This window comes from Neolamprologus brichardi, chromosome 6 (genome assembly GCF_056152115.1).
Source record: "Neolamprologus brichardi isolate AB-2024 chromosome 6, ASM5615211v1, whole genome shotgun sequence".
Taxonomy (NCBI): domain Eukaryota; kingdom Metazoa; phylum Chordata; class Actinopteri; order Cichliformes; family Cichlidae; genus Neolamprologus; species Neolamprologus brichardi.
In genome coordinates, this window is record NC_142109.1 from 36,915,001 (window position 1) to 36,927,693 (window position 12,693).

Here is a 12,693-nt window from a genome sequence, read left to right on the forward strand (position 1 = left end):
CCCTCCTCCTCCTGCTCCTCCTCCTCCTCCTGCTCCTCCTTCTCCTCCCCCTCCTGCTCCTCCTGCTCCTCCTCCCCTCCTGTTCCTCCTCCTCCTGCTCCTCCTTCTCCTCCCCCTCCTGCTCCTCCTGCTCCTGCTCGTCCTGCAAACGCAGCAGCAGTAAAGCCAGAGAACATCAGCATGTTAGCAGGATGCGTGTCCACAGTCTGTGGTGGAGAGAGGCTGGATTACTGATTAAACATGTTTGAACACATCAGCGTGCTGGTTTTTACACGTGTGTGCGTGTGTGTGTGTGTGTGTCTGTGTGTGTGTCTGTGTGTGTGTCTGTGTGTGTGTCTGTGTGCGTGTGTGTGTGTGTGTGTCTGTGTGTGTGTCTGTGTGTGTGTCTGTGTGTGTGTGTGTGTGTGTGTGTCTGTGTGTGTGTGCGTGTGTCTGTGTGTGTGTGTGTGTGTGTGTGTGTGTGTGTGTGTGTGTGTGGCAGCCTCCAGGTGGCAGCAGTAACCTGTGGGACCTGGTGTCAGTGATTAACGGCCAGGACGACTCACTTCTCCCAGCCAGCTACAGCAAAGGAGTGATGCACATGAAGCACCTGCTCAAGTTTAAAACCGTGAGTCCTGATTGGTCCTTTCACTGTCACAGCTGACGTAGCGTGCACAGTCACCGCCACACCTGTTCCTGCTTGAGTTGTGATCCAGCAGGAGACTGTTGCCTCATGCTCCTGCAGCTGCAGGCGTGCAGCTCGTCTCTATCTGCTGCTAACCTGTGGACGATCTGCCCCAGCACATCAGACAACATTTAATTCTAATGATCATTTTCTAGCCTCAGCTTTTGTTTTCTTCCAGTCTGAAGCTCAGGAGCTGACCATCGTGAAGATGTCCAAATTCGGAGGAGGAATCGGAGCGCCGAGCAAAGAGGAGCGGCTGAAGGAAGCCGCAGATATCCATCTGAGGCTGGGACAGACCCAACGATACTGTGAGCTGATGGTGGAGCTGGGACAGGTGTGTGTGTGTGTGTGTGTGTGTGTGTGTGTGTGTGTGTGTGAACGCACTGTTCAAATGAAACTTTGACTAAAACAAAAAGCAGGAAGAGTTTGAGTGAGCAGTGACGTGAGTGTTTTGTGTGTTTCAGTGGGAGAAAGCGTTGTCTGTGGCGCCGGGAGTCTCCATGAAGTACTGGAAGAAGCTCATGCAGAGGTAACACCGAGCGTCTGAATCTGCTCGTTTCTGACATGAACGCTGCACTTAATGTTTTCTGACTCAATGAGCGCGCTGAGGTCGGGCCCATCGGCAGCAGACGACTGTTTGTAAGGTTTAAGGCGATCGTGCGTCCATGACGTGTTTAAGTGTTAGGCTGTAAACGCAGAGCAGCGAGTCCCGGCTCATTTCCTGCTGCCGAGGCCACAAAGGTCACGATAAATAAACGGTTTATAAGGTTTATCGAGTCTCACATTCCTGCTCCACACGCTTCATATCAGCCTGTGCTCGTGGCAGGAGAGCAGACCAGCTGATGGCCGAGGATAATGACGACGCCATCCCGTACTGCGTCGCCACGGGAGACATCAAAAAACTGGTGACGTTCTTCAGTGGGAGAGGACAGCTGCTGGAGGCCTTACTGATCGCACAGGTACAAAGATCACACCAACACGGACGCATCAGCTGTGACGAGGGACGCACACGTGACAACATCCTAACCATGAATGTTTTTAGGGAGCGTGTGAGGGGAACATACGAGCTCCTCAAAGCTCTGCAGCCAACCACACGACTAATGACGTGGACAACAGGCAGCAGTACCAGAGGTACCACACACACACACGCACACACACACACACACACACACACACACACACACACACACAGACACTTCTGTGTGCACGCTGATCTCAGGTCTCCTCCTTGGTTTACCTGCACACCTGTGTGCTTCTCCTCTCTCTGCAGTCTCCTCCATAAGGTTTGTGAGGACCTCGCTGAGTGGTACTTCCAGGACGGATGCTCTGTGCTGGCGGCGTGCTGCCACCTGGCTGTGGACGACGTCGAGGTGAGCGTCGCCGTCGCCGTCTTCGGCATTTCTTTGCGCTCCACTCTAAAACGTGGCTGAAGCGTGTGTGGACGTGTGCTTTGCTTCCAGTTAGCCATGTCCAGTCTGATGCGAGGTAACGAGCTGGAGCTGGCCGCGTGCGTGGGCATCGTCCTCGGAGAGGGGGCCAATCAGAGCACGGCTTACTGCCTTCAGCTCCTTGCCAGGAAGTACATGACCAATCCGACATGGTAGGTTTTTGTGCTGCTTTGCCGCCACACAAAGACCGCCGTCCTCTGAGCACGCTCAGTTAACTGAACTGGTCACATGATTTGGTTTAGTTTGAGAACAGATCAGATTGGGGGATTTAAGGGCGTGGCTTTGTGACACATCCTTTTGATTGGCTCTCTCTTTCGTGAAATTCGCGATGTCAGGGAACTGTTCCCTGACAGGTGCAGCTGTTGGTGCTCAAAGGTGGGCGGGACTTAAACAAATTAGTATGCAGGCCGCTTACCTGCACAGTGTGAACCAATCAGGACAAAGTAAACGTCCAAGTAGGAGAAACTGCAGTTCCTCTAATGTCCACTCGAGGCTCCAACAGTGAGTCCAGCTGTGCTGGCGCCCTAGCGTCAGCTACAGGCTGAGCACGCACAGCTGCTTCACTCTGTGGCTCCATCAAAGCTGCACATGATAAAAACCTCATCTTCTCTGTTTACACTTAGGGAGCTGTCAGCTGACCTGCTGCGAATGATCCCCGACAACCCCGTCTTATTGGCTAAGCTCTGCGCGTTTTACCCGGGGACCGCTGCTGAAATCAACCAGCTGCATGAAAGGGTGTGTACGCTCGACTCCTGGGTAAAATGTAAACATTGCAGTGATCTGTAAACACTTAAAGCCTTTATTTAACAGACAACAGCAGAAACATGTTTGTGTGCCAGCGGCCGGGCGGCAGAGCCTGGACGTGGGCGTGCACGTGTCGATGTTAACGCGTGATGATGTCGCTCGCTGTCTTTAAAGTGCGGCCTGCCTTCACTGGAGGAGTGTAAGGTGCTGGCAGAAGAAGCTGTGAATGAAGGAGATTTGTTTTCGGCGGTTAAATTGCACCTGCTGAGCCCCGAGCCTGAGGTCGCCCTGCAGATCGGGATCAACCACGTCAAAGGTACTCACGCATCAGCATCTGTGCAGCAGCTGGAAGCTCACAGAAAACTAAGATTTCATGTGTTTTATCTTCATGTTTTTCATGTTAATGGCTCACACCAACCAATCACAGCAGATGACCCCGCCCCTCCCTGAGCCTGGTTCTGCTGGAGGTTTCTTCCTGTTAAAAGGGAGTTTTTCCTTCCCACTGTCGCCAAAGTGCTGCTCATAGGGGGTCATATGATTGTAGGTCGTTACATTACAACCTGAAGCGCCTTGAGGCGACTGTTGTTGTGATTTTTTTAAACTGAGGAGCTAACTGATCGTCCACAATAGTTATAAACACTGATGAGTGTTAGGGTCCAGGGTTTACCCCGCCTCCCGCCCTGTGGCAGCTGGGATAGGCTCCACCCCCTGCGACCCTGATAAGGATAATGATGGACGGGCTGATTAGTTCAAATCTTGCTTTTCATTTTTTTTCCTCCTCAGAACAGCTGGCTGGATCTGATTGGACGGTGGATGACATTCAGCCAATCCTGGACCTGATGAGTTACATCAGAACTGACCGCCTCATCACGACCAAGACCACCGAGTGAGAACGACTGTTTGTTAGAAACGTTTGTTCTTACCGTACACAGTTGACTGACCTGAGTGTGTGTGTGCGTGTGTGTGTGTGTGTGTGTGTGTGTGTGTGTGTGTGTGCGTGTGTGTGTGTGTGCGTGTGTGTGTGTGTGCGTGTGTGTGTGCAGAGCCCGCAGTGAGCTGCTCATCCTCTGTGGTTATATTGGAGCTCTGCTGGCCATTAGAAGACAGTACAGCAGCATCGTACCTGCACTCTACGAATACACCAGGTACGCACACACACACACACTGTGAGTGCGCAGACACACACACACACACACACACTGTGAGTGCGCAGACACACACACACACTGTGAGTGCGCTCTGTGTGGAAGCAGCATGAAAGCTGACGCTGGATTCCCTCGGAGTGCACACAGAGGATTTTCCTCAGTGTGAGGTCAGCACTCAGACTGTCCTGTGGTTATAAAACAGAAAGTTTTTATTAAACCACATTAATGTTTTTACCTTGACTGACTGTGAAAAACAGCAGTTTGTCTGGTACATGATCAACATCGTGGCTCAAGAGTTGGGAGTTTGTCTTGTAATCAGAAGGTTGCCGGTTCGAGCCCCGGCTTGGACAGTCTCGGTCGTTATGTCCTCGGGCAAGACACTTCACCCGTTGCCTACTGGTGGTGGTCAGAGGGCCCGGTGGCGCCAGTGTCCTGCAGCCTCGCCTCTGTCAGTGCGCCCCAGGGTGGCTGTGGCTACAATGTAGCTGCCATCACCAGTGTGTGAATGTGTGTGTGGATGGATATGTAAAGCGCTTTGGGGTCCTTGGAGACTAGTAAAGCGCTATACAAATACAGGCCATTGACCATTTCTGTTTATGTTACTTCATTATGTTGGTTTAGCATGAATGTCTTTAGTTTATTTAAGTTTTTTAATGTAATTTTTACCATTTTAACTTTAAGAAGAAACTAAAACATCAGTAGGAAAAGTTGTAACACAGTTCAAACTCCAACATCTACGCCCTCCTTCACGTCCGTCCAAAGGGCCAGACTGGAGTCTCTGCCAAGCCCACTCTGGCCCCCGGGCCTTATGTTTGACACCCCTGGTTTAAACCTTAGCTGAAGCTTTGGAGCTACAGGCAGGTTTACATTTGATTCATTTGGACACAAGCGTCAAAATAACTTCCAGAAACAGGAACAGATATCAGCGTGCGCGGTGACGTCAGCTAATATTTTGATTTGGAATTATCGACGATGATTGTTTGGATCGCTGCTCGCCAGCGTCTGTGAACGTGTTTCTTTGTGTTTCTCAGTCAGCTGCTGAAGCGGCGAGAAGTGTGTGTCCCTCTGAAGATCGAGCAGCTGTCCGTGGAGCTGGACGCCTGGAGGGCCTGCACGCAAGCTAACAGCATGTACGTCACACACACACACACACACACACACACACACACGTTGTATCAATAACACTACAAGGTGCTCACACTAATGAGCAGAGGTGTAGCAGTGATGCTGAAGAGCGGCCAGGATGAGGCCGGTTACCAAGGCAACTGCATCACGACACATGAAGGAGCTGCATCTGCCGTTAGACTGAGATGCTCACTGAGTGATCGCTAACTGAAGAATCGTCACTCTGAGGTTTGGAGGACTTCCTGATGAGGGGAAATCAGATGGATGAAGAGCACCAGGAGCCATTACGGCCCACTCTGAAATCAGTGAAGTGGAAGCTTTACTTCCTCTCTGTCTGGGTGGAAATGTGCTCGTCACTGAAGGAGGATCTTCTTCTCAGGGCTGAACGTCCCAGCGGCACACAGTGACCCGTGTTTCCACCACAGCACCAGGAAGATGAGTCATGAAAAGCCCGATGAAATCAAAGCGCTTGAAGAAAAATGAACCAAATCCTGGACTTCATATAAGATGGTAAAGATTTAATGATTTATCATGGAGCTCGTCAACATCAGGAAGAGCTTCAGAATAAAATATACGACTGTTTCATCAGTGCTGTCCCCTCCAGCTCAGCAGCACTCAGATGAAGGCGGCTCCACCTTGTGGTGCTGTTCTGAAACTGCACTTCATAAGCTGCTATTTAAGGAAGCAGAGCATCAAAGATGAACTCAGCCTATCAGTAAGAGCCGTGCATACGGTCTCCCAGCACTGGTGCATGGTTAATTCATCATTAGCATCTTCCTAATACATCTTTGTATGTACACATAACTGCTCTGCTTCCACCATCCCCACAACTGAGCAGCTCGACACATGCAGACTTACTGCTGGGGACACGCTCGTGTCCATGCATGCACACACATGCACATGTAGGCACACACATGCACACACATGCACACGCAAACACACGCATGCACACACATGAACACGTAGGCACACACATGCACACGCATGCACACACATGAACACGTAGGCACACACATGAACACGTAGGCACACACATGCACACACATGAACACGTAGGCACACACATGCACACACATGCACACGCATGCACACGTAGGCACACACATGCACACACATGAACACGTAGGCACACACATGCACACACATGAACACGTAGGCACACACATGAACACGTAGGCACACACATGCACACACATGAACACGTAGGCACACACATGCACACACATGAACACGTAGGCACACACATGCACACGCATGCACACACATGAACACGTAGGCACACACATGAACACGTAGGCACACACATGCACACACATGAACACGTAGGCACACACATGCACACACATGCACACGCATGCACACGTAGGCACACGCATGCACACACATGAACACGTAGGCACACACATGCACACACATGCACACGCATGCACACACATGAACACGTAGGCACACACATGAACACGTAGGCACACACATGCACACACATGAACACGTAGGCACACACATGAACACGTAGGCACACACATGCACACGCATGCACACGTAGGCACACACATGAACACGTAGGCACACACATGCACACGCATGCACACGTAGGCACACACATGCACACGCATGCACACGTAGGCACACACATGCACACACATGCACACGTAGGCACACACATGAACACGTAGGCACACACATGAACACGTAGGCACACACATGAACACGTAGGCACACACATGCACACGCATGCACACGTAGGCACACACATGAACACGTAGGCACACACATGCACACGCATGCACACGTAGGCACACACATGCACACGCATGCACACGTAGGCACACACATGCACACACATGCACACGTAGGCACACGTAGGCACACACATGCACACGCATGCACACGTAGGCACACACATGCACACACATGCACACGTAGGCACACACAGGCACACACATGCACACACATGCACACGCATGCACACGTAGGCACACACATGCACACGCATGCACACGTAGGCACACACATGCACACACATGCACACGTAGGCACACACAGGCACACACATGCACACACATGCACACACATGCACACACATGAACACGCATGCACACGCATGCACAAGTAGGCACACACATGCACACACATGCACACACATGCACACAGATGGACACACATGCACACACATGCACACGTAGGCACACGTAGGCACACACATGCACACGTAGGCACACACATGCACACACATGCACACACATGCACACACATGCACACAGATGGACACACATGCACACACATGCACACGTAGGCACACGTAGGCACACACATGCACACGTAGGCACACACATGCACACACATGCACACGTAGGCACACACATGCACACACATGCACACACATGCACACAGATGGACACACATGCACACACATGCACACGTAGGCACACACATGCACACGTAGGCACACACATGCACACACATGCACACGTAGGCACACACATGCACACACATGCACACACATGCACACAGATGGACACACATGCACACACATGCACACAGATGGACACACATGCACACACATGCACACGTAGGCACACACATGCACACACATGCACACACATGCACACACATGCACACACATGCACACACATGCACACGTAGGCACACACATGCACACACATGCACACAGATGGACACACATGCACACACATGCACACACATGCACACACATGCACACGTAGGCACACACATGCACACACATGCACACACATGCACACAGATGGACACACATGCACACACATGAACACGTAGGCACACACATGCACACACATGCACACACATGCACACAGATGGACACACATGCACACACATGAACACGTACGCACACACATGCACACGTAGGCACACACATGCACACACATGAACACGCATGCACACACATGCACACACATGCACACAGATGGACACACATGCACACACATGCACACACATGCACACGTAGGCACACACATGCACACACATGCACACACATGCACACAGATGGACACACATGCACACACATGCACACGTAGGCACACACATGCACACACATGCACACACATGCACACGTAGGCACACACATGCACACACATGCACACACATGCACACGTAGGCACACACATGCACACACATGCACACACATGCACACGTAGGCATGTCGCTGGGCTGATGTTCAGTCATTAAAGCTCTTTTATGATTATTCATCTTACAGTTTGTCTGAATGCTTAAACCCTAACTGTGATTCTTACAGCACAATTCCTAAAACTATTAATACTTACAGCAAAACCACTCACTGAGTTTGCAAATCTAAAAGCACAAACACTGCTTTGCACTCAGTTTGTCATTTTGTAACACACACTTTGCAAACCTGTAGCTACAATCCACTGCACAGCACAACTGTAAACACAACTCACTGCTTTACACTCAATTCCCAAATGATCAACACACTCCTAACAAAACTATACACATTTAAGGCCATTATTTACACCACAACTGTCTGGCACACTGTCACATGTGAAAACTTTTTTAGATCATTAGTTCACTTTGCAATCAGCCCAAGCACTAATACAGGTCAGCTCTGTGTGTGGAGTACAATGGAGGGAGCCGAGGAAGAGGACGTGCAGGTGAAGTAGTAGGATGAAGAGGACGACAAGGACAAGGAGGAACAAGAGGAGGATGAGGAGGAGGGAGAGGAAGGGTAAGAAGAGTAAGACATAGAATTGCTGATGACATCAGAGCTACATTAGTGGACCATGTAATCAATCGTGGAGTGACCCTGAGGGAAGCTGGCCGACGGGTTCAGCCTAACTCAAGCCGCTACACTGTAGCATCATAAGGACATATTGAAATGAGAATCGGTGAGTACAGTCACTTTGCACTAAGATCTGTAGCACTGCCGTATGCTAATGAGAAACACAACAATACCATAGATGTAAAAATACTGAAATTGTTACTTTACAGAGTTGCTAGACGAGCAGATGCTGGGGCAGAGGACGCATGTTCACTGCAGACCAAGAAACCCATATAGTCAACATGGCGATTGCAAATAATCCTATACTTGGAAATCAACACTTGTGTTTGTTTTGATGTGTGTGAATAAACACCAGTACTTGAAGTTTGGATCCCTCCATGTTTACAGACCTATGACAAAAGTATGAGCTCACACTGACATGGCCTACTTGTGCACAGAGAAAGCAAAAGCCAGATGTGTTTTTCATTCATACCATCAGTGTGTAGTTGGTGCATTGTGTGCTTATTAATGTGATGGCTTGTGTTAACTGTTGGATACAAAAATACCATTTTTACAAAGGTGTGGAGAGTTAAGCAGCGTTATTCGCTTTTACAAGAAAACTACAATGTTTTGCTGACTGGATGAAGAGTTTCCTTATTTCTGTGTAGAGTTTTGCAAAAATAGCCAATAGTTACAAAAATGTGCTTCAACCATCAGAGAAAAACTGTAAAGAGACGTCAAAGCTGCGGCTTCCACCAAAAACAGGAACGATCACCACAACAGAGAAGCTCAGACGCCGTCAGTGCAGCGAGTCTGGTCCCGTTTAAGGACACGTCGCTTCATTACTGAGTGGACTCAGCTGCAAAGAGTGTGACACCACACCCCAGAGCCTGAGCCTGACCTAACACAGCTCCATCTGTGACCCAGAACCTGAGTCCTGATCCTGAAACGGCGCCTTTGAAGGGGAACAGAGCAGGGATGAGCTTCTAGAACGACATCGCGCTGTCAGTTTGTCACAAACAGCTGGACCAGTTTCATTTCTTTATTTTAGTCTGTGGTTTCCTGTAAGCAGTGACTGCAGTCAGCAAGCTGCAGGCCACAGGACAGCTGTTTGAGACTCACACTCACACACACACACACACACACTCACACTCACACACACACACACTCACACTCACACACACACTCACACTCACACACACACTCACACTCACACACACACACACACACACACTCACACTCACACACACACTCACACACACACACACACTCACACTCACACACACACACACACACACTCACACTCACACACACACTCACACTCACACACACACACACACTCACACTCACACACACACACTCACACTCACACACACACACTCACACACACACACACACACTCACACTCACACACACACACACACACACTCACACTCACACTCTCACACACACTCACACTCACACACACACTCACACACACACACTCACACACACTCACACTCACACACACACACTCACACTCACACACACACACTCACACTCACACACACACACTCACTCACACTCACACTCACACACACTCACACTCACTCACTCACACTCACTCACACACACTCACACACACACACACTCACACACACACACTCTGCCTCTGGTAGATTTGTAGCAGACAAGTCTGAGTACATTTGTCACGTCTCAGTATTTTGTCAGTTTTTCTCTTTAAAGTGTTTTCGGGTGTTGAAGCTTGATTATGAAGCAAACCCACTGATGAGTTCTTACCCTGAGTGGGTCTGTGGGGCCCGGTCCACACAGCTGGATGTTTTCATATTAAGAAAACAAAGTGTTCGTATCATCTATGAAAGGCCTCAGACTCCACGTAGGACGATTCTACATATGATGAGCAGTTAAAGTGGAGCATGACCGAGTGCTTCAGCTCGGCTCGCACTGATGCTGTAAACTGTGAGCTGTAGTTATGCAGAATATGCTGCTGTTATCACTCATGTCCACACTCACAGCAAACGTGCTTCCTGTCCGTCTGTCTCCAACAGCCCCCCGTCAGACTGTCAAAGAGACGAGTTCAGCTGCCTGCAGAGGAGAATCCAGCCGAGCCACAAAGGTAAGCAGTCCTCACGCCTCAGAGCGCCGCGTCACCAGCTGCAGCTCAGACGGCGAGGAAAGAAGCGTCGTGTTAATGATAATGACAACATTAAACCATTTCCTGCGTCTCTCAGGTGCGTTGCTCCTCTGCGGTGCTGACTACGTGACGGGCTCCAACCTGCCGAGTCACTCAGACCTCCAGCTGTCCTGCTTCACCGGGCAGAGAATACAGGTGTGTGTTAACATCTTTGTGGGACCAAAACCCCACTGAAGGCATTTTTGAGACTCAAAGTGTGGTTTTAGTGTCAGGTTACAGTAAGGTCATGGTCGGGGAAAGCATCACGCCCATTAGACGTCCCCACGAGCTCTGATTACCCGACGTGTTTCTGTCTGCTCTGCTCAGGGTCCGGTGTTTTTGCTGGAGGACAATAAGTCAGCCATCTCACTCAACGATGCTTTAATGTGGGCGAAGGTCAACCCCTTCTCCCCGCTGGGGACGGGACTCCGCATCAACCCCTTTTAACACACACGAAGAAGAGGAAGACGTCACGGCGGCGATGAGACAGAAACCAGCGGCTGAAGCTCAAACACTTTTTGCCAACTGCAGCTTCAGAGAAGCTCAAAGCTTTTGTAGATTTTGATATTGGTCAGCTGTGACGTGATGAGAATGTAGCCAACCAATCGTGCTTCATGTGAGGAGCACTGGTGTTGAATGTGTCGTACTGGGTAGGACTCCCACTTCCCACAATGTGATCATGTACATACAGGGTATAAATCTGAGGTCTTCTACTGTACAAAGAAAGCACTGGAATAAAGACACCACTGAGTATTTATGGGAGACTTTCTTTGTGTTGATCTTCTCTCAGCTGCTCCCTTTAGGAGTCACCACAGTGGATCACCTGCCTCCTATCCCAGCGTCCTCCTCTGCCACACCCACTCTCTGCATGTCGCCTTCACTACCTCCACCAATCTTCTCTGAGGTCTTCCTCCTTTCCTGCTGCCTGGCATCTTCACCTCTCCACCTGTCTGCCTCTCATTCACACACGTATGTCGTACCTCCACCTCTCCAGGCTCTCCTCCACCTGCTCCCTGCTCTCACAACAGATCACAGTATCATCTGCAAACATCAGAGACTCACCTGTGAGCCTGTCCATCCCCACTGCAAAGGAGGAGGAGCTAAGAGCTGATCCCTGATGTAATCACCACCCCCACCTTGAACCCATCTGTAACTCCTACCACACACCTCACCTCTGTCCTCACATCTCCTGCACCACCCTCACATACTTTACTGACCCTCCTGACTTCCTGTCTCAGCTCTACAAAGACACAATGAAAGAATCTGTCCACACACTGTGAGGGCGGCTCAGGACTATTCGTTTATGTGAACACACACATGCTGGCATCTCCTCAAAATGCTTTATTGAAAGGCAAAGATCCAACAAATTAGAGAAAACACAAATAATCAGACGACTCTTGGCAGCACTTGGTGACAGGAGGAAAGAAGAACTGTTTTAACAGGAAGTGTGTGTGTGTGTGTGGCAAGGTGTTTCTGCGCAGTGTACCAGGGGCACGGAGAAAAGTTGCCGTACCATATGCACGAGGAGTGTGTGTGCGTGTGTGTGTGGTTCTGCCGGAGATTTCTTCCTGTTAAAAGGGAGTTTTTCCTTTCCACTGTCGCCAAAGTGCTGCTCATAGGGGGTCATATGATTGTTGGGT

At 50.0% G+C, this 12,693-nt stretch overlaps 1 protein-coding gene across 2 annotated transcripts in view; it reads left to right on the forward strand.

Annotated features, from left to right (window-relative positions):
* wdr17 (WD repeat domain 17) overlaps nucleotides 1-11,810 on the forward strand; it is a 45,501-nt gene extending 33,691 nt beyond the window's left edge. The window contains exons 18-32 of one of the 2 annotated variants that reach the window (XM_087842242.1): nucleotides 482-607; nucleotides 843-998; nucleotides 1,129-1,193; nucleotides 1,491-1,623; nucleotides 1,707-1,795; nucleotides 1,935-2,034; nucleotides 2,125-2,264; nucleotides 2,736-2,847; nucleotides 3,031-3,172; nucleotides 3,640-3,742; nucleotides 3,900-4,001; nucleotides 5,033-5,131; nucleotides 10,929-10,996; nucleotides 11,112-11,209; nucleotides 11,381-11,810. In XM_087842242.1, the coding sequence (XP_087698368.1) occupies nucleotides 482-607; nucleotides 843-998; nucleotides 1,129-1,193; nucleotides 1,491-1,623; nucleotides 1,707-1,795; nucleotides 1,935-2,034; nucleotides 2,125-2,264; nucleotides 2,736-2,847; nucleotides 3,031-3,172; nucleotides 3,640-3,742; nucleotides 3,900-4,001; nucleotides 5,033-5,131; nucleotides 10,929-10,996; nucleotides 11,112-11,209; nucleotides 11,381-11,500 (1,653 nt within the window). In that variant the 3' untranslated portion in view covers nucleotides 11,501-11,810. Of the gene's footprint in view, nucleotides 1-481; nucleotides 608-842; nucleotides 999-1,128; nucleotides 1,194-1,490; nucleotides 1,624-1,706; nucleotides 1,796-1,934; nucleotides 2,035-2,124; nucleotides 2,265-2,735; nucleotides 2,848-3,030; nucleotides 3,173-3,639; nucleotides 3,743-3,899; nucleotides 4,002-5,032; nucleotides 5,132-10,928; nucleotides 10,997-11,111; nucleotides 11,210-11,380 lie in introns of those variants that run through there. The other variant, XM_087842243.1, reaches the window with a different exon arrangement.
* Nucleotides 11,811-12,693: the final 883 nt, after the last annotated feature.